The 24,684-nt window shown below is 58.0% G+C and overlaps 6 protein-coding genes across 6 annotated transcripts; all 6 read right to left on the reverse strand.

Annotated features, from left to right (window-relative positions):
• Positions 1-3,070: 3,070 nt before the first annotated feature.
• LINJ_36_5150 (conserved hypothetical protein) lies at positions 3,071-5,161 on the reverse strand (the record flags this gene model as incomplete). Its single annotated transcript, XM_001469852.1, has 1 exon — positions 3,071-5,161. The coding sequence occupies one exon, from the start codon at positions 5,159-5,161 to the stop codon at positions 3,071-3,073; it is 2,091 nt and encodes a 696-aa protein (XP_001469889.1).
• A 2,692-nt stretch (positions 5,162-7,853) lies between these two features.
• On the reverse strand, positions 7,854-8,981 carry LINJ_36_5160 (putative translation initiation factor 2 subunit; the record flags this gene model as incomplete). The annotated part of the gene is made up of 1 exon (XM_001469377.1): positions 7,854-8,981. One exon carries the CDS (start codon positions 8,979-8,981, stop codon positions 7,854-7,856), a length of 1,128 nt encoding a protein of 375 aa, XP_001469414.1.
• Positions 8,982-11,142: 2,161 nt separating this feature from the next.
• LINJ_36_5170 (conserved hypothetical protein) lies at positions 11,143-11,970 on the reverse strand (the record flags this gene model as incomplete). The annotated part of the gene is made up of 1 exon (XM_001469378.1): positions 11,143-11,970. One exon carries the CDS (start codon positions 11,968-11,970, stop codon positions 11,143-11,145), a length of 828 nt encoding a protein of 275 aa, XP_001469415.1.
• A 614-nt stretch (positions 11,971-12,584) lies between these two features.
• On the reverse strand, positions 12,585-14,732 carry LINJ_36_5180 (conserved hypothetical protein; the record flags this gene model as incomplete). The annotated part of the gene is made up of 1 exon (XM_001469379.1): positions 12,585-14,732. The coding sequence occupies one exon, from the start codon at positions 14,730-14,732 to the stop codon at positions 12,585-12,587; it is 2,148 nt and encodes a 715-aa protein (XP_001469416.1).
• A 1,109-nt stretch (positions 14,733-15,841) lies between these two features.
• LINJ_36_5190 (hypothetical protein, unknown function) lies at positions 15,842-18,772 on the reverse strand (the record flags this gene model as incomplete). Its single annotated transcript, XM_001469380.1, has 1 exon — positions 15,842-18,772. One exon carries the CDS (start codon positions 18,770-18,772, stop codon positions 15,842-15,844), a length of 2,931 nt encoding a protein of 976 aa, XP_001469417.1.
• A 3,438-nt stretch (positions 18,773-22,210) lies between these two features.
• On the reverse strand, positions 22,211-23,251 carry LINJ_36_5200 (conserved hypothetical protein; the record flags this gene model as incomplete). The annotated part of the gene is made up of 1 exon (XM_001469376.2): positions 22,211-23,251. The coding sequence occupies one exon, from the start codon at positions 23,249-23,251 to the stop codon at positions 22,211-22,213; it is 1,041 nt and encodes a 346-aa protein (XP_001469413.2).
• Positions 23,252-24,684: the final 1,433 nt, after the last annotated feature.

The raw sequence follows: 24,684 nt of genomic DNA on the forward strand, positions 1-24,684 counted from the left end.
CTGCTCCAAGTAGCCCCGCTGCATCACCGCGGCCCAGCCGCTGTCCGTCGGCGCCGAGTCGTAATGCGGGTAGAGGAAGAGAATAAGAAGGTCCTCGGTCTGCGTGCGCGTCGCCTCGCCAGCAGAGTCTTTGGCCTTCTCACTGTGGTTGTAACAGGGTCGCGGCCTCCCAAGTGCCGCGGCAATCCTATTATTAGCATGGCAGCGGCCCACCTCTACCTGTGCAGGTACGTCAGTGTCGGCACTCGGCACTCGCTCTCGCATTCAAAGCTGGAGTCGTCGAACGAGCAGTCGCCTCGTCCTCATTGCTGACGCGACCCCCGCCTCCCCTCCCCACACACAAGCAGCCCCCTGCCAGTCCGCTGTCGCCACACGGCTCTCGTGCGGTGTTACCGAGCCGCTGCCTTCCTCACGTGATTGCGCCATGATCCGCGTGCGCTGGTACGACTTTCTCGCCTCCCGGGGTTGTGATGAGAGAACATAGGCGTATCCGAGTGGTCGCCGCAGCCGCATCGGCACCAGGTCCATAAGACGGCCGTTTGAGAGGTGCGCATCGAGGAAGCGCCACACATGCCAAGCACCGCGGCTTTCCGGGCCCCCCTTGAAACACCAACAGCATGGCCTACCGTGTGCCTTTGTTGTGGTGCTTGCCCAAGGCGAGCGAGATCGACACATCCTTGCACTCGCGGGAGTGGGGACTTAGTGCACTCGCACGTGGGTGATGATCCAGTTAGCAGCAGTCCAGCAGTGAAGAGGGGCACGCCGGAGTGAGGAGGGCGCAGAGGTGCACAACGCTGGCAAGTAAGTGTGGAAAGGAGAAGATATGAGAAGAGCAGCAACAAATGCTGCGAATATAGTTGCATGTTTGCGTGCGCACGGATGAATGCCGTTGGACGTCTCTTTGTGCGTCCGCGGATGTTGCGTGTAGAGCTCGGTGAATCACGCAGTCAAGACAGGCGAGAGGGAGCAGCGGCCAAGGAAAACACGCACACGCAAAAAAAAAGAGCCTTTCGGATCCATAGCTGAGGCAACGCAGCGAAGCGGGCGTGCCAATGTCACATTCGAGAGAAGAAAAAACGATCAACGGCAATGGTAGCCATGAGGATGAAGACACACTCCCAAGGAGCGACAGGAGCAAGCACCTTTTTTTTTAGAGTCTGTGCGCACGCAGTCTCTACGCAGTCATGAGCTGGCATAATGCCTCTGAAAGCAGCCTGCGCAGTCGACAGAATGAAAAGGAAAGGGGGAAAGAAGATGGGAAGAACAGGTGCGCGCGCCGTCAACCGCACGTCTTGTTTCGCTTGCGCTGTACATGGCAGCATTGCGGTCATCTTTGGTGCCATCCATGAGAAGTCCTAGAGCAGGAGAGAGAAAACCTGCGCGATCGCGTGAAGGGCAGAACACGTTGTATACACTTGAGCATGCGCCTTCTTTCGAAGCACGTGTGTGCGGTGTTTTCATTTCGCTCTGTTCGGTTGAACATGTGTGTGTGTGTGTCTGCCTCCACATCCCATCCTTGTGCGCGGTGAGCAAGACCGGCATCAACCTCACCAGGCGCGGCTGTCTTTGTCATCTTCCTCTAGTAGCCAATCTAACTCGACATGTGAAAAAAGGAAGAAGAAAACAATGTGCGCCTAAACACGATCAACAAACATCTATCGTCCCTACAACAACACCACCACCACACACGCACACACACACACGTGTGCACGCATTCACAGCACGTTTTGGCGCGTGCGCCTGGACATCAACCACAGAGATGATATATATATATATAGAAACGGGTGAATGCAACCGAAAGAACACGTAGCCACAACAGGGACGCCGAGCGACTACCCAGTACCACAACAGGCGACTTCCATCTCCACGATGACAGAAAGGGAAGCAAAGAGGCATACGTGCTACCGTGTTGTGGCTTCCAAGTCGTAGAGAAGAGTTAGACAGCCGAGAAGGAGGATCAGGAGAGAGAACGAAACGCACGCATACACGCGCCAAAAGTGGAGACGACTGGGTAGAGAACGGAATGGAGCAAGAGGCGAAGATGCGGCCGTGGAAGGGCGCATGAGAGAAAAAAGGCAGTAAGCAGCACAAGCGCAGAATAGCAATCACAAAAAAAAGGCGCCAGCAATCCATGCCGACTGGCCCGCATTTATGTACGATGAAGCTCGAAAAAAAAAAAGAGATACGTAAAACAGCAAGAAAAGGAGAAGGATCCCAGACGCGCTCTTCCTCGTTCCTTTCTTTTCGCGCGCGTGTGTGTGTGTAGGGGGAAAAGGGGGTAGACGATGAAGCCTACGGCGGTGGAAACAGAAAGGCAGATTGTGTGTGTGATGTGGAGTGTGGTGGGGGCCGGTGTGGCAAAGCGAGCCGAAACGAACAACGTTACTTACCAAAAAGGGACGATGCCGTGAGGCACGGACAAAAAATCGGTGCGGCGCCGGAGTACGCACACGTCTTGAGTGTTGGCCGCCTCAGAAATCGTCTCGGCCTCTCCCACGTCCTGTCGTTACTCATTCACATTCCCCCTCCGCCTCCGTCCGGTGTCTTCTCAAATCACCTCGGTCCTGCTCTCACCTACATCTGGCATAAACAGCACATCAATAGGATACGCGCCAATAATGCACGCGCACGCACGCACACACGGAAAACAAAGCAAGAGGCAGCGCGCGACGTCAGCGGGGCACTAATAGGGAGGGGGAGGGCGGGAGAAGAAGCCGCGGAGAACAAGACACATATGTACCGCGGCATATATGCACAAGATTCCGTAATGGGTGAAGAAGGTGGACGAGGAACCTCGACTGTACAAGACGCGGTGAGTGCATGGAGAGAGAGGGAGAGCGGAGGAGGGTGGGGGGGGGGGAGCTGTGAGGGACGAGTCTTCTGGCCGGTGCTCACAAGGAGAGCAGCGGGGAAAACATCAGACCGCGTGAAGTACAGGGTGAGGAAAAGGGTGGGTGGCAGGGGGGGGAGACAGCGTTCTCTCCTTGCTTGGCCCTACAGCTAAACGGCAAGACCGGCTCATTGATGCCGTCCCATTCTCCCTCTCACATACAGCGCGCATTCGTGACCACTACACTTCCAACTTCTCCAGTCCCTCTAAGGCCTCATCGATCTCAATCCACCGCTGGTACTTGCCGGCATTGCGCAGAAACAGCCTCTTTTGAATAATACGCAGGAACACAACACGCCTGCTGGCATCGAGGCGGTTGTACAGCACGTACTCGCCGGATGTGGCCGTGACAGTTCGAAAGCGCCACGGAGACTGGCGGTGCTTCGCGTAATGCGCATTCAAATGACGACCCAGCGCGACATCGATACCGTCCCAGTGCCTGCTATGGTAGCGCGGCGGTTGCGTGGCCTCCAAGGGTGTGCTGGTGCTCTTCCAGACGACGCGCGGGCCTGTCTTCTTGCGATGCTCACCAACCACTTTTTCCTCGATCGGCGTCGGCTTCGCTGGATGGATCATGCCATCGCGCAGGTAAAAGACGCGGCCGCCGCCATCGCTGTCCTCCTCACCACTGCGGCGTCGCCCCGATGGCGCCGCATCGGACACGTCTGTCCCCAGGGCCGCAGTCGTCTCCTCTGTCGTCTCGGTCGGCTGTGCGACGGCGATGTTTTGCGCCACTGCCGCCAGCGCCTCGTCGCTTTTGGCGGGGGCAAGCGGAGTGCGCGTCGGTGACGCTTGCCCCACAGACGCGCTTCCTGGCAAGGAGTGCTCTCGGACATCTGTCGGTGCCGACAGCACGTTTGGTTCCGCCGCGCACTCGATGGCGCCGGTGCTCGGCGGATGCGTACCCGCCGGAGACGCTGATGCCGCCGCAGCTGTGTCTTCGCCACGCGTGTCGTCCACCTTATCCGTGTCACACACCGCTGCTGTATCTGGGGCAGGGCAGCGCACGAGTCCCTCGACTGTAACTTCAGGAGCGGCCAACTCGTGTTGCGTGAACGCACTCTCACACACGCCTAGTGATTCCTGTGTAGGAGGCGTGACGAAGCCGTGGCACTCGTCGCACGAGCGCACAGTCGGCGATGTGGTGTCGGGCACAGGGGCCACCTTGCTCGACGGCCATTCCGCCGGGCCATCGGGGCGGGCGACGAGGCTGGGCATGCCCTCATCGGTCTCCGCCTCTTGCACGATGCGGTCCAGATCGAGCCTGGTAAGGCGGTTCTGCTGTTGCTCAATCTCGTGCTCGTACACGATAATGTTTGGCGCGTCCTTGATGGTGCCAGCGCTGTACGCGATGCGCGCTATTGTCATCAAGCAAGTCACCACCTGCCGGTCATTCTTGCCGTCCACCAGGTCTGAGACGGTGAAGAGTTGCGCGTCGACAAGGTCGTAGCGCCTCTTCGCTGTCGTCAGGAATGTGGCTACGTTGTCGCGAACAAAGAAGCCGGTTGTCCGCTTCGGTAGCTTCAGGTCCTCGTCCGAAATGGGAGGACTTTCCATCTTCTGCAGCAGCACGTGCAGCAGGACACCAGAGCGCAGGGCATCAACAAAGTTGGGCATGGAGCACACATCCGCGTTGTACTTGTCTCCCACCATCTTCGCCACCCACTCACGCACCTCCTCGGCTATGATTTCGTCCAGGTCCTCACGCGTCGGCGCTCCACTCAGCTTACTGGGTGGCCGGGCTAACATAAGAGAGGAATCAGACGCCTTTTCCGTCACATCGCCACTGGTTGCCGGAGGTGTGCTGCTCGTCATGCTGGTCTCGTTCACCTTGATGTGGTGCAGCGAGCCGGCCGCGTGCCCCAGCTCTGAATCCTCCTCGAGGACCTTGCACTGTGGGCTTGAGTAACTGCCACGCGAGGCAAGCAGAACACGCCTATTGAGGTGCTGTACACTGTACTTGCGCTCCAGCGAGCGCAGGGCGTCGCGCTCAGTGAAGCCTTTCATCTCGCTTTGCCGAATCACGCTCTCGATATCCGCGTCGGTGGCGTTGAGAACGGCCTCGCGCATTCGCCTGGCCACCGTCTCTCGCTGAGGCAGTTTCTGGATCTTAAAGAGTTGATAAAGGTCGTCGAACAGCTCGGCGGGTGTCTGGCCGGCCTTTTGGGCCAGCGCGACGGAGTCATCAACCTTGTTGACCTTAGAAAAGTCGTAGATGCGAAAGATCTCCCTGAGGTCCTCCTTGTCTTGCTCTGTGAACTCTGCCGACATGAGTGACAGCCACTGCAGATACAGAGAAGGGGGAGGCAGAGGGGAAGGCGCGTGCACACAGACAAGTCACCCAAAAGCTGACGCACAACGTGTACGCTTTTGTGGAGGGAAGCGTGGAAGAACGCACCAGTGGAAACCAACGAGGGAGGGAGAGAGAGGACGGGACGGTTGGCACGCTTTCCCTCTCCCTTCTGCCGTAGGACTGCTGTCCCGCGCTGCACTAGAAGCTTTTTCTTCGCAAAAAAGGCTGGTTACACGAGGCGTTTTGTGCTGAAGTTTATCGACACACGAGTGCTACTGCCAGTTAAGACACTCAAGCAGATGGCGCACGGCGGGCATAACACACAAGCGCCGAGGAGCCGAGAGAGATGACAGCATCAAGACGTGCGTAGGTCAGAAGCGGGGCGGGTAGGGGTTGTGCAGATCACCGGCTATCCTTCCTCCGAGTCAACTGAAAGGCCGCCTCTTTAGAAAGAGATCCTCTAGCCTCGAAGACACAGCATCTCGCCACCAGAAAGAGCCGCACAACTCATGATCTATTCCGTGCGGGAGGAGAAGCTACGCTGACAGCTACTTTTTTTTTCGAAAATATCTTTGATTCTCCACCCTTTACGCGTCCAGTCATGTCAACTATCCGTCACACCGACAAATATGAGCGCCGAAAAGGCCAATACAGCACCGATATCTTTTCTCCTTTTATTGTCCATCATCAACCTGCCCACTTCCAGCCCTCTCCCCCGAACACGCCAGCGAGACGTATGTACGCATGCGCACCCACAGCTCTCTATCCGCTGCTAAGCCGCCGCTCAATTCTGGTCGACTAGGGCGAAACCGTCTGCCGCTGGCTCGGGCCACGCGTCCCGCGGGCTCTTCTCGCTCTTACTCGTCCCCTCCTAGCATAAGTGCCGCGCGGCTGTCGCCACACGGACTCGGCTGCGGGCTGCATGACTTGATTCAAGCGGGCTTCGGCGAAGGGTGCTGCTCGACGGAAGACGCCGTGGCGCCTGCGGGGCCGGGTAGTAAGGGGTGGTTCAGGTGCACGCCGGATGTGCTCAGGGAGGAGCCAGGCCAGCTTCCGGTCCGGGTCCTCTGAGACCCTGCACAGCCGGCCTCTGTGTCGCCTTCCGCCCTCAGTCGCTTCACGCCGCGGAGTTCCGTAATCTGGTGTGGAAGCTTTTCCCATTTCAGTCTCCATCGCAGTATGGTTCGAGCTCGGGGCGCTGCCGCCACGCTTCCGGCACCCGTGCCCTCATATCAGCCCCCCCCCGGGTCGGATTCACGGGACGCCCCGCATGCTCTGCGCGCACACGCACCCTGGCGCCGATTCGTATGGTGCCCTTCGCGCTCTTTTCGGTCCGTCACTCTTGCTCTCCTGGCGGACGCGTGGCTTCATCGCATGCGCCGCGACAGGTCGAGCGATGCCACGAGTCTGCGACAGCACAGTCACCTCCAACTTCCCCTGAGGCCGCGCGCCATTCACAGGCGTGGGCGTTTCAAGCGGAGGGGACCCACCGACAGACATGCCCCCGCGCACAGAGAGCTCACAGCGTGTCCTTCCGACGGGCACGGGGGGGGAGGGGTGGAGGCAGCAACACACACACACACACATACGGCGCGGAAAGGCCATGCGGCGCAACTGGCATGTTCATCATCACACCGGTGCGCGCAGCATCGTAGCGTGAAACAAGGTGCGCCTCGAGCCTCGAGCAATCCGCGACTCTCGCATCGCATACCGGACGCAGCTCCGGATCGGCCGCCCTCACCGAAAAAGCAGGCGGGTCAGAAGCGCTGGCGGGGGTGGGGGCGCCACAGCGCTAGAAGAGTCAGTGGGCGGCACACCATCTGCACGCCATCTTGTCGCTGCAGCAATCCCAAGTGCGGGCAGGTGCCCGTGGGCAGCTAGGCGAGGATAAACTCACAGCATCTCGTGATCACAACATACTTTCCCTTCTGGTGCAGGGCGGCCGCCGCCCAAGCAGCGCTTGTGGCGGCCACGGGTAGTGAATACTTGATGACGGGAGGGCGCCTGAGTGTGGTATCCAAGGGTAGAGAAACCTATTCTGTGGAGCGGAGCTAAGCAGCAACAGTGTCGCATATAAATGCGGAGTCAAGTCTAGTGGCGACAGGGTCAAGCGCCGAAGACGTGCAAAGTACAGAGCAATGTATCGCTGCTGCCGCCGGCCGCCAGGCACTGGATGGCGTTGCATCGGAGAGATCTGTGGCAGGGAGTGCGTCTGCGCTGCGCGCATAACACGCATACTGCCCACCGAGTCGGAACGTATCTCACACCCGGTTCCTGACTACCTAGTGGTGTGGGGAGCCTCAGTGCGCCTCCTCGAGAGGGGGGCCGCGCGCCACGTTGCGACCGGCACGAGGGGAACAGCTGTGAGGCGACCTGCGGAGTGGATGGGCAGAGTTCGAGGCAGGGGGCCGCGCCCACATAACCAGCTCAGCGCACTGCTGCAGCACGTTTATGTTTAGCGCTGATTCGCACCACGCGAATGGGGTGGGGGAAGGCATGTCACGGGGGGCCGGTGGACGGTAGATTGACATGTAAGCTAGCACTGCGTGGCAGAGAATGGGCACGTTGAGCATGAAAAAAAAAGGGAAAAAAGCGCGTGTGGCCCGCAGAGAGCAACTAGAGCGCTCTCCAGGAGGCCACCGATTCCTCATTCCACATCCCTGCACCTCTTCATGGCTGGGCGATGATAGACGCTATGTCGTAGTACGGGGCGCTCGCCGTGGGCGCCTGCACACCCTTTTCTGTGATGATGCCGCCAGTGATCAGTTCACCTGGCGTGATGTCGAAGACGGGGTTCCAGACGGACAGGTGTGGTCCATCCGCCACAACGCGCTGCTTTGTCACCATGTTCGTTGTGATTTCCGTCGGCTCGCGCTCCTCGATCTCGACACGGTTGCCGCTCGCGGTCTTCGCGTCCAGCGTCGTCGAAGGAGCGGCTACGTAGAGTTTCACCCCGTGAAACTTGGCCGACACCGCTAAGTTGTAAGTGCCGATCTTGTTCGCCGTGTCACCGTTCTGGCAAATGCGGTCGGCACCAACGACGACGGCGTCGATCTTGCGATTCAGCATGAGTGACGAGGCCGCGCCGTCGCAGATGAGCGTGCACGGGATGCCCTCCTGCACACACTCGTACACCGTGAGTCGAGCACCCTGGTTCCACGGCCGAGTCTCACACGCGTACACCCTCTCGAGTTTGCCGTCGTAGAAGAGTTGGCGCACGACGCCGAGTGCCGTGCCGTAGCGTGACGTCGCGAGGGCGCCTGTGTTACAGATGGTGAGAATGCTCACCTTGTCGCGGCCTTCGGCCTTGGCAACGGCTAAAATATGCGCTGCGCCGTGCCGCATAATGCCCTCGTTGAAGGCCACATCCTTTGTGTACACCGCCTCCGCCAGCTCTACACAGGCCTGCGCCACCTCGGCAGCGGCCTTGGTCGGGTCAAGCTTTTCCACCTGCTCCTTAAGGTCGCGTAGACAGTTGAAGAGGTTCACGGCGGTCGGCCTGCTAGTCATCACGAAGTCACAGCTCGACAGGAAGAAGGCCTGCACCTCACTACCACTCTTGAGCTCGCCGTTGGCAACTTTTCTCTGTGTCGCCACGGCAATGCCGAGAGCTGCACTGACAGCGATCGCCGGAGCGCCACGGACGCGCATCTCGTTGATGGCCGACCAAATATCCTCCACGGTGAGAACATCGTCGAATACGGTCTCGAGAGGCAGCTTGCGCTGATCCAGCAGTCGCAATGAGCCAGGCGTGTACTTGATCGACTCCAGCGTGGCGTGATGCGGTTTGGACATCATGACAGTCGATAGCGCCAAGAGGGACGGATTGAGAGGAGTGATGATGGTGGTGGTGGTGGGGGGGGGGGCACAGGCAGAGAGAGAGAGAGTAACTCTTCTGAAGAGGTGGCGGGGTGAGTATTCAAGAGCGATTTCTTATTCTGTATGGGTAGGTGTCTTTGCGCGCTTCTGTGAGTTTTGCATGTGCGGCGCTTGCCTTGTGGTTGAGTAGGATTGTGAGGAGGAGAGGTCTGTGTTAGCGCGGGACGTCGGTTGATGACAGAACGCGAAACGCCGAAATGAAGAGAGGAGAGACACAAAGAAGTGGAAAGAAAATGGGCAACGGCGTCGCGCACGGGAGGCAGGGTGCATCTACTGGGAGTCCCTCCATCCCCACCCCAACCCTGAAAAAAAAAACGCATGTACAGAGTACCGCGCTTCTCATGCTCCAAACTGATTCAACGTACTCGCGGTTGGAATGACGAGGCATTCGAGACACGAGCTTTTTTTTGCTCTCTTGCTTCCTTCTTCGCGTTCGGTGGCACGGTTTGCCGTGCGAGCGTAGAAGCACCGCAACAGTGAGAGAGAGAAAAAAACGACTGCTCACATGATAGATAGGCCTCTATAGCTGAGTGGGGTCCTGGAGAACAAAACACCGGAGCTTGAAACAACAGCTACGCGGTATCGATTCGCATAAATGTTTCTTTTTTTTTTAACGTTTTCATCATTTTCCCGGGCCGCCTCCTGCGGGTGGATGCCAGCCCAACCTTTGCACCCAATGCACGCGAGAGGGGCGATCTCGTGCAAAAAGTACGGGAGCGCGGCTTCCTCCGCTTCATTGCCGCGTACTGCAGCATCACCGTGATCATCGCCACAAAGGCGATCTTTTTCGGCCAGTGCGAAGGCCAAAATTTGAGGCCCCGGTCGCTGATGAATACAGGAGCTGCGATGAAGCCGTGCGCAGCGAGCACACTCGTGCGCTGGCGCGCCCGCCCACAGAGGAAGAGAGTGCTTTTGGCAGAGATGATGCTGGCCACCATGCTGACTAGCGCAAACGTGCGCAAGTAGCCCTTGCAAAACATTACCCACGTGGCGATGGACAGCATCACACTCGAAGCGGTGCAGACGCCAAAACCCATGACGCGTTCATTGAAGGAAAAGGGCGGGCATAGCAAGGTGCTCTCGCCCTCCTGCTTCCCGCTAACGCTTGGGGGTGGGTATGGGGAACGTGCCCGAGCATGGGAGTAATGTACAGTTTTCTCAAGAGAGTTTAGCTTGATGAATGACGACAGAAGCTTGCGTGCTGGTGTCACGATGATGCCAGGAGACGGTGCCGAGACACGGACAGGGAAGAGAGAATAATGATTTAGGGGCGGTAGGGATGGAACAGGAAAAGCGACAAGCAAAAACGGACACAATATGCCACAGCTTCCCTTTTCTCGGCTTGCTGTCGTCCCAGACGACCGCCTAATGAACGTCCGGCAGCTGACGATCAAAAACGACCACACAGACACGTGCCCGACATACAGCAGCGAAGAAGACACACAACAACCGTGGATGCGAAATCGATCTTTCCCATAAAGAAGACGAGTACGAAAGGCGAGACAGATGTGTGTGTGTGTGTGTGGGTGTGGGTGTGGAAGCTCAGACGTGCAGTCGCATGGGCCGGGGAAAGCCATGACAGCAAGCGAGAGGAGTAATCAAGTCGCCGCGTCCCCACGACTATAGAGCACGAACGACAACGCCACAGTACTCAGCAACATCAAGTCTTCGCTTAATGAGACAGTGACCATGACGGCACATTGGATGTGTGCAGGAAGGCGTGAAACAAAAGGCGTCCCTCTCTTCTTACACATGATGGGATGCTGACGTTAAGAATGAGAAGCAGCGAGAGCAGGGCCTCAGCAACAATATATATATATATGGCTTTTCCCTTGCAAACCCCAAGAGCGGCAAACATGAATGCGTACGTGTCTGCGGCGTTAGCCAGGTGATGCGCGCGGGAGAAGTGTGTGTGGAGGGGAATACCTTAAGAACGAGAGAGGCGAACGCATATAAAACTCATCCAAGTACCGGAGAGTGTTTTCGGCGCCTGCGGGCTCTGACGGCTCCGCCGTCCCAATTTGCGTCGGGAACCTCCTCCCTCGTCTCCGTCATCGTCCTCATGGCAGAGACTTGCACGTCACCTGAGAGGTTTCCGCTTAGCCGATGCCGCCATCTCTTTCTCTCGCTCCGGAATTGTCAGGAGGAGGTTCTTTGTCACCTCCATGATGTGTTTGAAGCGGTCTGGCCCGAGAAGGATGCCTCCCCACCACCGCGTCACGACCACGACGTAGCCGTCGACCTGCAGATGGTCTAGCAGAAACATCATTTTGATGGATGCGCCACTCTCTCCGTCGTCATCACTGTCTTTCTGCAGGACGCCATTCGTATCAGTGAATCGGTACGCGTAGATTGCCGGGTGCGCCGCGCAAGCAATACTCTTGACGGAGCGTAGATGCCCAACTACCTCCCGCACCTCATCCATCGAGTGAACACGTGCCATGTGCGCCACGAAACGTGAGCGACGGTCCACAATCGCCTCGCCTGACCAGATAGCGATACCCGTCTCTCGCCGGTGCTCCTCCTTCTGCTGGAGTTCACTCATCTCTTCCACCGCCTCGTCCTGGCGCGTTTTCTCCGCCTTTTCCTTCACGTCCTTCAGCTCCTCCGCCACGCTCTGGGCCAAGGGAATGAGAAGCGCCAGCATTGGAATACCCAGTGGGAGCTCATCGCGCATACGTCGGTTTACTTCCTGAGAGAAAGCGCTGGTCAGCTGCGCGTTCGGGCTAGAGAGAAGGTAGAGTTGCGGGTAGCTTGCATCCGGGTACCCATGTGGCGGGAGCGTCACCTGCAGCTCAAAGTGGAACGGCAAATGTACAATGACCGAGTCTGGCGTACCCTCGTAGCGCTTGCACTCATCGCTAAACATGCTCAAGATCATGTCGATCTCCTCCTCATGGACGGACATTGTCAGCGCTGTATCTCACCCTTTGTGGAGCTTTCCGCGTGTGCTTCCATTCTATGTTCCCTTCAACTGTGGTGAAAGAGGAAGCGAGCGAGTGAGAGTGGGCGAGCAAAAGGCAGAATTGCACCCGTGCGAGCGGTCAACATCAGAGGGATATCACCCAGTCCGCATGTATGCAGATGCCCGATATGGACATCCGCAGATGACGAGCAAGAACAGGAGAAGCCAAACACACAACGGAAGAGAAACAGGTGTTGCCCAGGAAAAGATAGAGACGGCCGACGTGCGGGGGCGTGTAGAAACACAAAATGGACGAGTGGCGAATAGGCCCACGGTGGGGAGGTGCTGCTTCGCGGTAGGCAGGCGAGCGCGCCATCGAGCGGCAATCAAGTTGGTGCCACGTGATCTGTCCATCGACACCGTTGCACGGATCGCTGTTTGTGAGAATTTTTTCCGTTGGCTCTCTTCCTTAGCGCTGCATGGCTTGATGCAATGACGTCAGCAAACATCAATAAAGGCGGCGAGGTCGATGCAAAGGTGGGAGGGCAAAGTACCAGAAAAGGCACAGCCGTGTCCAGACGCGCACCACGCTTAGGTGTCAGACGTCGAGATGTCACTCACGTGTCCGTCGAACTCTTCCTTTTCGCACTCTCCACCTCGTCCAGCAGATCGTCCACCTTGCTCTCCAGCTGAAGCACCGAGGAGGATAGGTGGTTCAAGATGGTGGCCGTCTCCGTCTGAAAGGTCGTCTGCGCAGGAATCGAGAGCGCTACGAGCTGCTTGAGCTCCTCCACGTTGTTGCGGAGATCCTCCTGTTTTGCCCTCATCTCGTATATCGCCTCTCGCAACTCTGTATCAAAGGCGACGGCGCCTGGCGGGGCACACGCAGAAAAGGAACTCTCGACACGCTTCTGAGGCGATGGGGTAGCGCTCCCGTCGCTTAATTCTCGACTTCCAGAGCTACCTCCGGTGGATAGTCCGGCAGACCGCTGCTGCTGTGAAAGCTGCGGCGCCGGCGTGAACAGCTCACTTGGAACCGGCAGATGGTTATATAGATACCAAGCCCGCTTCATCGCGTACTCGGCACGCGCCGGCTGGTGGCTGCAGCGCGTCATCAAATTTCGCGTTGTGATGCTCGCCCGATACGTCCGCGAGATCGACTGCACATCCGGGTCACGCAGGAAGCGGCGGTTCACAACCTCGCCCGCAACATCCGGCGTCAGCACTTCTTCGGCTTTGTCGGAGATGCCGTGAGGGTAGTGGTAGTAGCCCTCCCCAGAGAAGATGAGCAGCGACCGCGGCTCCATCACCACACTCTGCAGCGGCACTCGTCTCCCGATGTCGCCCTCGCCAAACTTGAACGTGTCGTTGTAGTGGTCCATCGGGTGGTTCTCGTAAAGCGGCTGCTTTGGGTAGAAGCTCATGAGGCACGACGAGGCTAACGAGAGCACAGTCACCATGGGCACGTAGATGGGGCCGTCACAGTGGGGTCCGATGCCATCGCCTTGGTGGTACTCATGTATACGCACGCTGTTAGGGAATGTGGTTGGGGTGAAGAGTCCATCGTAGACCTGCATGTCGATGAGCTCCTGCACCCATGGCGGCATATTCGCATCGCTCACGAAGCTCTTTTGACAGCTCTCGCACATTGTGCAGCCCCACTCCTGGCAAGTACGCTTGGTCAGCTTCGACTTGAGCTCCTCCGGGGTCCCCTGAATGAAGGTGAGAATTTGCGCCTCCTCGGCGGCCGAGATGTAGTCAGGAATATAGTAGATGCCCGGAATGTTGCCCGTAGCATATTGCTCCAGATCGAGGTGAATCAAAGAAGGTTTGCTGGCAGAGCCGGCGAGATGGCGCGCCGCTGGCGGCTCCCGGGTTGCCTCGGCACGCTGCACGTGCGACTCCACCCGGAGACGCCCTGGGAACACCTGCGCAAACACGCTTTGCAGCTCCGCGTTCGGCGCAAATGGCCTCGCGGCGGTTGAAGGATCCCACGGGGAGAGTTTTGCCGCATTAAACTGACCGCTCGTCTTTTCACCTGGTCCGCCAAGCGCACCTTCGTTGCCGAGGCTTTCCGGCGACAGGGCGGCGGCGGCACCCTCGACCGCAGCATCGCTGCAGCTCCGCTGAGAGGGAAGCAGCGCGGGGGCGTCTTTATTACGATTGCTCCGGCGCCATACCCCAACCAGAGAGAAGGTGGTGTAGTCGGATGACTTTGCCGTCACCCGCTTCACCATCCCCGTAATGTCGAACGTGAGGCCATACTGGGGCACCACCGTGTTTGTCGGCTGGTAGCTGTAGCTCTCCAGTTGGCAGGTGAAGGCGGTGCCGGTGGCCCCGGCGTCGAGCACTTGCAGCTTGCCGATGCCGTAGCCGAGCCCGTTGGCTGGGCGATAGTACACAAAGCCATCGTGATCGACAAAGAGTTCACCCTGCAAATCGTCGGTCATCACCAGCCACGGGCCGTAGATGTCGCGCGCGAACTCTACCGCAACGGCGCTCTCTGTCACAATGTCGTTTGCCAAGTCAGACGGGTCGGCCGCGTCCGTGAACTCGGTGGTGTTGAAGTTAGGAGTGGAGTGGTGGAATCCCTTCGCCTTCATCTCCGCACCGATCCCGCTTGTGGCACTCGCAAATTGGGCGTAGGACGATGAGGTGTTTGTGATGATGGACCGGCGTTGCTGTGGCTGTCTCTCAAAACCGTCTGTTGCGCGCAGGCGAGAGATACAATGTCGCCGCCGCTGTACCAATCGAAAGGGGCGCATTTTCTCTGGTGTGTGTGTGTGTGTGTGCAAGGGCGTACAAATGCAGTGCGAAACCTCCGCAGCCCTCAACGGCAAAAAAAAAATGAAAAATAAACGTCAAGTGCGTAGTATCGCGGAGCTACCGAGGCTCCTCTTCCCGTGCCAGTTTGCAGGAGTCGGCGACGAGGCGTGAAAACTACTTCACCCCCGCGCCAGAGACACGCAGAACCCTCGACGTGCTGTTCGTCGGTGGAGGAGACAAGCTAGCACACACACACGCACACAAGAAAGCAAAAGATTGTGTGATGCCTTTAACTTTGTTCGACACTTTAACGCTCGCTACAGCTTCGGTTGCGTGCTCTCGGTTTAGCTTTTACTCGATCCGGCAGGTGTACTGCCCCACAGAGCACCACCAAAAACGCCGAACACAGAGCACAAGGGAGAGAGAGAAGACATGTGAGAAGTGGCACCAGACGGGGTGTGGTCGTACACAAAAAACGTCATATGGAGGGGTGATAACGGCTTCAGCATGCCCGTCGGGAAAGCGTTTGAGAGTGCGAGCCAGGAATGTGTGGACAGCAACCAAGGAAGTGCGAAGGCAGCGAGCGGAGGGAACAGGGTCGCACGTAGTGCCCCCAAAACACCTTCTTGTTTGCTTTGAAAAGTGCCAATTCACGCCTCACTACCAGTGCGTGACAGGAGGTCACCGAGCGAAGGATAGGTGCCGCCGCAGAGCGTCCGGCGGCGATACTTGTATTTGTAAAACGAGCTCGACGAAGAGTTTGGCACACACACACACACACACACGCAGACAGAAACACGTGTAGAGGGCGCAATAAAAAGCGAGCAGGGAAAGCAAGCACATTAAGGAAAAGGTGAGCGAAATATGGATGGCGAGAGGAGAACACTGCGGTCCACAGAGGCGAGTTCGCCGCGGTGCATCAATGCCACCGGTGATGTGCGCATCGGTTCGAAGCGAACAGCCGACAACAAGAGAAGAAGAGCAAAGCACTGACTTCCTTTGAAAACAAAAAGCTCAGCTGACATAGAACAGACGCAACGGACCACTTCGGCGTCCGCCTCCCCGAAAGCCAAAACAAGCACACGCAAAAAAAAAATCTTTCGAGCGATTACTCCGATCTCCTGGCTGCGATAGAGGAACCCCATGTGCACACCGAATCGCGAAAGCGCTGCAGCAGTGCCGCTTGCTCTGCTATGCACCCACATGGTAGCCCATCCGCGTCGAGATCGCCTTGGTGCGCTGATGGAAAACCGATGCTCAGGTACTGTGTCACCACAATCCGTTCCAGCTGGTGCAGGGCAGCCTCCTCAGCCTTGCCATCCGAAGTCGACTGCTCGGTGCACAGCTCTGGAGAGACGGGCGCGGGGCCGCTGTGAGGGCTCCTCAGCGCCGCCCAAGGGCCATTCGCGCACGATTGGCTGCCACTGCCTTCGAGCGTCGTGGCCACCCACCCGGAGCAGAAGACGCGGCCGTCCTCGAACCGCGTGTCGGCGCTAACGCGAAGGTGGCCAGAACTTTCAGTGAAGTCCAGCTCGTCGCATTCGTCGCCCACATCTCCGTCAACCCCAGCGCGGCTCAGCACTAATGTCGGGCACGGAACATTCACCCCGTGGAGCTCGCCAAACGCCTCCAGAACCGTCAGCCGCACCCGAGGGAAGGAAGCGCTCGCGGCGCCGTACTCGACGCGCACTATCGTGAAGTCAGGTGGAGCGGCCAACTCTTCGTACTTGTGGACCCCACTCTCAAGAGCGTAGCGATGGCGAGGCGGGCTGAATAGCATGTAGTCGCGTAGCTGCGCCAGAGAACACGGAAACAACGTTGAGAGGACCACCATAGGCGGGTCGCCACTACCCGCTTCCGTCCTGAGTGATGAGCAGCCGCCTTCGCCAGTCCATCGGATAGCCCGAGCGAGGACGTCGCCATACCACGCCGCTTCAGGGCTCTCGAGCGCGCGACCGCCTTCAGCACAGTGTACCGCGTAAAGAAAGCGTAAGAGCGGCACCTTGTCGAGCGCCACCATGGCGCTGCTGCTGCGCCGACGATGCCGCTCCTCGCTTAGGCGCCGAAGACGGTTCATGCGGCCCTCCATCCACCTCGAGACGCCCGACACGAACTCCTCCGTCGGGCACTTCTTCTGAAAGGAGATGTGCCAAGAGCTGTGAGAGATGGGCGAAAGCGGTGCGCAGGCATCGAAGAGCATATACTGCGACACGCGGACGCTTTCGGCGCTGCGGGGCACGGCAACGGCCGTGACGCCAAACACGCGCACCTGCATAAGCTGATGGTATCCGTCCGGGCGTACGCCACGATAGCAGAAAGTCGTGCTGTCTGCACTCACCCACACGTGCGTCGCCGCGGGGACGCCAGGCGTGTGAAAGCCGTGCCGTCCCCCGTCGATTTGCGTCCACTCGAAGTCGGTGCAGTGCAGGATCATTTCCCATGGGCATCGAAAGGATTCATTGGCATCGAACTGATAGTGGCGCAGCTCGCCCGCAGTTGACGCGGTACCGTGGCCAGGTGTGCTCGGTTCGCGACTCGCTGTCCGGCTAGACGCACCAGACGACGTTGAGGCGGCAGCCACTCGCACGAGCTCCGGGTCGATCTCCGGAAAAAGTGCCGGATCGCGCAGTACTGCTACGAGCGTGTCGAGGGTGCAGCGGACCACTGCGCTGACGCGCATCGCGATGCACAGCGAGCCCTTCGAGCGCAGCGGCTCCGGCAAGACGCGCAGTTCCGCGTACTGTATCTCTTCAACCTCGCGCCGCGTGCACCAGCCATTGGAGCGCGCAAGCAGGCTGAGGATCTCCACCCTCGGATCCACACTTGCTGCCGTGCCGGGTGGCTGTGGTGGCATGGAAGTGAGAGAGGGATCATGCGTGGCAGTGTTTCTACACGTCGCTGGCGGCGGTGGGAAGCTGCGTTGTTCCTTTGGCATCGGCTGCGGTGAAGGGGAGACGTCCGTGGATTCAGAAGGCATAGAAAGTGCCGCCTTACCTTCCGCATCGGGTGACGGGTACGCACCGCGGTCGGAAGCGCCCTCCACGGTTGGGACCGCAAGCGATGGAGCTTCATCACAAGGAGCTTTTGTGAAAAGTGGAGTTGAGACTCCTTCGCCCTTGACCTCCTCGGATGGTTTCTCCGCACTACCCGCCAATGTAAACGCTGGCTCTTGCGGCTCTGTTGCCGGCAGCGGATCAGCTGACGGCGCATTGAGGCAAGCCGAGGTAGGCTCAGCTGCCGGCGCCGCAGCCGCGGCGGCAGCCTCGACGAGCTCTGCCATCTTCCTCAGTTTCTTTGTATTCTCCTCCACCGCGGCGACCACCAGCCACGTGGGTATCTGGCCAGCCGGGTCAACGCAGCAGTAGTGGGTGACACGCAACTTGCCCTGAATGGAAGGGTCCGCAAACGCCACGTAGCCGAAGCAGTAGACGACTCCGCGCACAAACAGCTTTCCGCATTGTGGTGTCGGAACTGCCGCCGAGTCCGACACCCGCGCCGTCACGCTGTTCTGCAGGTACACCGTCTGACCAGGATCGGGAGCCTCTCCCGATTGTTGACATGTGCAAAAGAATTTCCTCACGGCCAGAGAGCTGTTGGATGTCTGAGCACTGCCTTCCTTTGCCTCTGAGCACACGCGCTTCAGCTGCTCCAGTGTTGTGAAGATCGTTGCGGACCACACGCAAAAGTCGCGCGGGGTGACGAGCCACGGAGATGGCGACACGTACGACGTGTACAGCAGCGTCTTGGACGCGCGCCGCTCCAAGATGCGCATCTCCTTCAGAGCAGGGTCAAATTCGCGAATCGAAGCTTCATCGCTGAGCACGCGCTGAAACGAGTCGAGGTCCCCGTTCACCACAAACTGCGTGCGGTAGCACTTCCTAGGCAGTCCCAGGGCAGGGATCGGAGGGAGCTCTGAGACACTGTACCCGTCGTGGGTAGAAAGATGCTTCCACGAAACAGGAGATGAGCCGGCGAGTGCAAGAAGCGGCTTCAGCACCGGCACTGCTGCCACCACATCCACATCAGAGGAGATGGGCATTCAAGAGATGCACCGCGCCTCCCGTCCTTGCGTTTCTTTTTCGAGCTCACTGAGCCCACGCTCTTTTCAGTGTTCAAGAGAAAAAAAAAACTGTGAGAACGCAGGTGGAAATGTGTGCGTATCTGTGTGGTAGCGATGGTGAGGTGGGGGATGAGTAAGTGGTTGCCGTACAGCATGAAAAAAAAAACAGCAAAACAAATATACTGCTGCAAATCCGTTCGCGAAGTCGTTCACGCTTACGCGTGCACCCTTGCGGCAATGGGGAAGGAAACGAAAGCGGCGGTAAGGAAAGCGTCTGCTGCTGCTGTGTGGATCACACGTGAGTAATGCGCCCTGCGTTGGGGGAGTTCATCATTACTCATGTGTCATAATATCGGTCGCAGACACAAAAGAAAATCGAATAAATCGAAGGGAGACCGAAGTCTACAGGAAAGAGGGAGCAAGAGGCCACACCTGCGCAGAGGTGATGCAGAAAATGGATGCTGTAGGGGGCATGCTGGCAGTTTTGCCACTCGATGCACCAACGCAGCGCTGCCGCGAAAAAAAAATTTTCGAGAAGTGAGCACACGGCGCCGTTTTCCGCGCTACATCGGAATGAATCTCACCTTAGCCGCAACTCTTCGAACAGTACAGAGGCTTGACCATGATCTAGTTTTTGACACACAGTGCCGCGCACGCATCACCGAGAGCAGAGGCACCACTCAGATGAATCCTAGACCTGTCATCAACTGCGACGTCTGAGGATCGCGTCGGGAGAAAAGACAGACATGTGTGAGACCAGCGCCACACCAGAACAGCTAACACACCAGCACAGTTTGTGTGCAAGTCCAACGAGCCATCGCACTGCCTCTCTCTGTGTTGTTTTCATGCCTTTCCCGGCCGCACCAAAAGAGCAGCTCTCACGTCGTTCCCAAAAAGCGTCGACAGCGAGCGAAAAGAGTTGCAATCAACGTGGACGGTCCCCGCATGCATGGGCCTCCATCACAGCCAGCCGAGTTTCCCGGGTGCGAAGTGTTTCTAGTATGCGACACAGCCTTTTGCTTCTGCGGATGGGATCGGCACAAAGTCGCCGGATACATCAGCAGCGGCGATGCACTTGCGAAAAAAAAAAAGACAGCAGGCACGTGCGCGCGTACCGCTGCCATGCGCTCTGGCTGTACCTGCCTGAGGCGAAGCTGAGCGTGCAGTCCCTTGCGAGCTAAAGAGCTTTTCTCGATAGCGAGATCCGTTTGAGCCGCCCCATAGCGCAGCCACGACGGCACAGACTCGTACGCAGGGAGGTGCGCACTCGAAGTTAGGCGTCTCGATCGACTGCGCTCTTCGGGCGCGATTGCTGGAAACCAGAGGTGAAAACACTGTTTCACCGCTGCGGTATACCTCTGGAGTTGGGCACAGCGCCTTCACAGAGAGAGGTGCATGCGGCCAATCCCCGCTCTCAGCGGTGCCACGCGGCCGTCAAACGCTCTCTCCGCACCCTCGTTGGACATCAATGAGCGTGGCACAAGTCCACATCGCTAGTGTAGTTTTTTTTTTTTAGGGGGAAACGGGGGGAGCTGATCCACAGAGCTGCTGCGACTCGTTTAACGCTGCCGTTGCGCTGCCGGCAAACAGCGCAAAGCACGACCACACTCCTGAGCGCTGAGCAGAGACAAGACACGGCAGAAGCCCCCCCTCGTCCCCCAGCATAATTTTCATTGTTGACGAGCCGGCGTGCGCTTGTGAAGATGATGAACAACGGTGACCGCCTCTTCGGTCTTCGTCGTGTGCGCTGCGCCGTCGAGTACGTACTTCAGCGCGAAAACCTCCGTTCTCTGCCCACGTGGGCATCCTGGCTGCGGCTGCAACGAGCTCACGCAACGGCGTGCGTCAGGCGCGTTACGCTGAAAAAATGCCCTGCTCAAATCCGAGGAAATGGTGCGCTGCAGTTACCGGAAAAGGCGAGCTTAGCGCTCATCCTGGAGTGTCTGCAGCGGACGCGCCACGAGAGTCGGCCCTACATAAAAGGACACACTTCCTCGGGCTCATATGAACGCCTAGTGAACATATGTCGGGTTTGACCTCGGCTGTGCACCAACCACATAGCGGAGCACCGCTGTGCCTTCGGCATTACGCCGTGTAGAAGACGCACCATCGCGACACCAAGAGGATCGGATCCCTCGGCACCGTACCGCCAGCATTCCAAGCACGTTCCGTACGCTAACCGTCCAGGTGGACATGGCCGCAGGAATGTCGGCGCCCTTTGCAGTGGACGAAAACGCAAGAAGGCAGTTGTCCTGTGTATTGCTGCCCAAGAACGGGGCGGATAGGTCCCGCATGGGCCAACCACAACATGTGATGAAGCGACTCATGGGCATCACGGTACTGTAGCGGGATGGATCCATCGTCGGCGCACGTGGACGCGCATAATCGGAAGCGGCATACTCGAGAGTTGAAAATCATTAGAATCGAGCCATGATTGCTGTTAATCCAGAAGCGAAGCAACTGCAGACTCCAACGGTGACGGCGACGACAATGACAAGGCCATCGTGGCAAAAATGCTGCGGGCAGAGAGGCACTGCATCGTTTGCCGTCGCCTTCTGACGCATCACGCAGGCGGAAGCCGGTGGGCGGTAGAGGGAAGTATCATTTCATGTCGTATGGCAGAGAATGAGCACGTTGAACAACAACGAAAAGGATGCTGTTGTTCCTGTGTGTATGCTCGTGCGCGCACGCCTTCCCTTGGAGCAGAGGCACCGGCCAGCGGGGGGGGGGGGGCGGGGCATAACAAAAACAAAGCGGTGAAGAATGTGAATGCCAATGGGTGACGATGCTGATACGCGGGGCGAATGCTGACGTGCAACGAGTAATCGGGCCTATATGGAAGTGTGCATGTACTCTGTGCGTGTGTGTGTGTGCTCGTGCACGTGTCGTTGTCGGAAGGACGCAATCAGTCGATGCAGCCGAAAGAAAAACCAAAGGCGATCAGTCTAGGAAAGATGCAAGTGATAAGTAGCAAAAAAAGAAGGAAATGAGGAAAAGTCGCTGTGAATGTCCGTACCCCTTCTCTTGTCAGACCATCGTGCGAGCTGAGTGGGTGTCAGTACCAGAAATTCAGCTGATGAGACACATCTACCTCCCCCTCCTCCTTATTTTCATGCGGCGGTTCGCTGGGCACTCCTGGCATGGTGTCCTAGTCCCTGGCACGGAGCACGTGCAACGTACCTGACAGTACGTAGGCCCCGCCTAAAGGTTTCCCAATACTACGGCCTTTTCTTCATCGTGCACCATAGCTTGGCTTATGTAAAATGTGAACAACAGCAGCACCCCACACGTCTGCTTCTATGGTAACTCCTGCTTTCCGCCTCAGTGACATGTACCACCATGCACGCAGGCAGACACACACAAACGTGCACGTGAGAGAGACCCGTGAGCAGCACCAACCAGCGTTGCCAAACCTTTTCACAAGTTGGGTCTCAACCGCTTGTAGTTCTCGTACGAGCGGCCCATCTTGGAAGCAGCACAGTGCACGGCACAGTGCGGCGATGATGCTGATTTACCGGCCGCATGGGCGGCGCGAGGCGTCTCGCGGAGGAGGCCGTCGAGCCTTCCCTGCTCCTCCAGCGTCATTTGATCACGGTAGCGCGGCGCCCGCCACTCCGGGTACGATGGCTCCCACTCGCGCTTTCGCACGGGGCTGCTGAATGCGGCAGCGGTGCTGCCGACATGCGCGTCCTCGTACGGAGAGCGGCGAAGCGCGCGACGTGTAGCTGGCTCCGTGATCGGGGTCGAGGTGGTTTGCCGCATGGAGCCCGACGAGGCAGCAGCCGATTTGCGCTTGTCCTGTCGAAGGACGTACTGTACTCGCAACTTGAACTGCGCATTCTGAAGGCGTCGCTCAATGAACGTCGCTGGCTTGCCCAGCGACCTGGACACCTGTCGCACGGTGGCACCGCCACGGATCATGCGGTAGATTGTGAGATCATCCTCGAAAGTGAAGAACTTGCTGTGACTAAAAGGGTGGTTGGCAGGGTTCTTCATCTCTTCCTCGGAGAGGGTTTCGGTGCTGTTCATAATCGCTTGCCAGTCCAGCGACGTCTTCATCGACCAGGAGGAGTCGTCACCGCTGGCAAAGTCGTCTGGCATGCGGCGTCGACGCGCGCCAGCCTTGCGTGCAAAGCGAGTCGCAGTTCTGGCTTCGCCACCTTGCTGTCCGGCTACGCCCTCTCTTGCACCTGCCGGTGCGTCGTAAGCGCTGTGCAAAATGCCGCTGGACTGAATAAGCTCATAGGCCGTATTAATCACCTTCATGCGATTGTCATCGCCGCTGCTCAAATCGGGGTGGTGCAGCCGTGCCATCTCGAGGTACTGCCGCCGCACGTCGTCCACTCCGGGTCGACTAGATGCCGGTGCGCGTGGATTGTACGTGAGGCCGAGCACCTTGAACGCAGCCACAATGTCCTCGACGGCAGGGGCACAACGGAAGACCGTGCGAGAGAACATGGCTAAACGCGCAGGGGAGATTGGGTGGGCTACCCTGCTTCGGAGAAGAGGCGTGAAGCTGTATGGCGTCCAAAAAGGGAGCGAGCGCAGTTAGAGCAGAGCCTGCGGTGACGTTAGAGGCACACGCAAGCACAGACGAAAAGAAAGAAAGCCAAAACTGCGGTGAGCGCTGCGGGACATGAACCATTCACGCGCAGCCCGTCCCCCTGTGCAAAAGCAGACCTGTGCTTTGTGGACTCCTGCCGATAGGAGTGAGCAGGCTCTTGGCACACGCACACACAGTAAAGATGCGGAGAGAGAACGATGCAGGGCGGAAGATGGAAGGGCTCCAAACAGCAACGTGCTGCTCGCTCTTCTTTCGCTCACACAAGTGAGCAGTTGAAGGAGGGGGAGGAGCACGCCGCCTACAGCGCAAGGACAGCTTTTTTACTGAGAAGAAAACATCGATGAGTCATCTCCCACATCCACCCTCCACCACATGCACACCCTCCCTCCCGATCACTAATCTGCGTTATGGGACAGACGTTGCTGTTGTTGTTTTCGCCGCACTTTGAGCGCCGAGAGTAATCCGGTACGCTGCACGGGGGACACTCATCACAACTCAGGTGTCGGCCTTGAGGATGGCGCGGTTGCATGCGAGTGTGCCCGCGGCACCACCTAGCTTGACCTACTGAATGCAGAAGGTCGCATTCTCTGTAGTGGACATGTGCTTGCCGTGGTGAGCGTATTTTCCATTTGGCGTTGCTTTGTTTGTTTCGCTGTCGGTGGTGGTTCATTCTTGCCGGGCATTCGCCTCATACACTCGACTGAAGAGCGCACTATCAGGCGATGATGATGACGGAGACACAACAGAAACACAAAACGAGGGAGGGAAGGGACGGAGGGGGAGGGTCCAAGCGCGAATGAGGATGAAAGGCGAAGGGGAAAGAAAACATACGAAAAACCAGAGAAACACACAAGGGAAAGAGGAACCAAAACAGGCAAATAAAAAGCGATCAAAGGCGTAATCCTCGTTAAACAATAGACGCAAAAAACACAGAAAAGAAAAAGTGTGCAGGGACAGGGAGGGAAGTAAATAGACAACATGAGACAGCGACGCACAAAAACATGTCATCCAAGACGCATACGCGCAGGCATCACAAAGGCGGAGAGGTAGAGTCGGCTCACACATGTGCATACGCAGAGTTGAAGGGAAACAAAATATACGTTGCTGTGGTTTCGACGGGCGCAGGAGCAGCAAGACGACAACGACGAAAGAGCGTGCCACGAACTTACTTAATGGAGACGCGGAATGGTGTGGTGCACGTAGGAGGCGCTGCGAAAGCACGCGTGTGCCCTCGATTCATCCGAAACGCAGATCTATCTTTCCTTCTTTCGTCGTATCCACACAGCCGGCGCTCAGTCTCTCCGTTTCTGCATATGTGTCGTGTTGA

This window comes from Leishmania infantum, chromosome 36 (assembly GCF_000002875.2).
Source record: "Leishmania infantum JPCM5 genome chromosome 36".
Taxonomy (NCBI): Eukaryota; Euglenozoa; class Kinetoplastea; order Trypanosomatida; family Trypanosomatidae; genus Leishmania; species Leishmania infantum.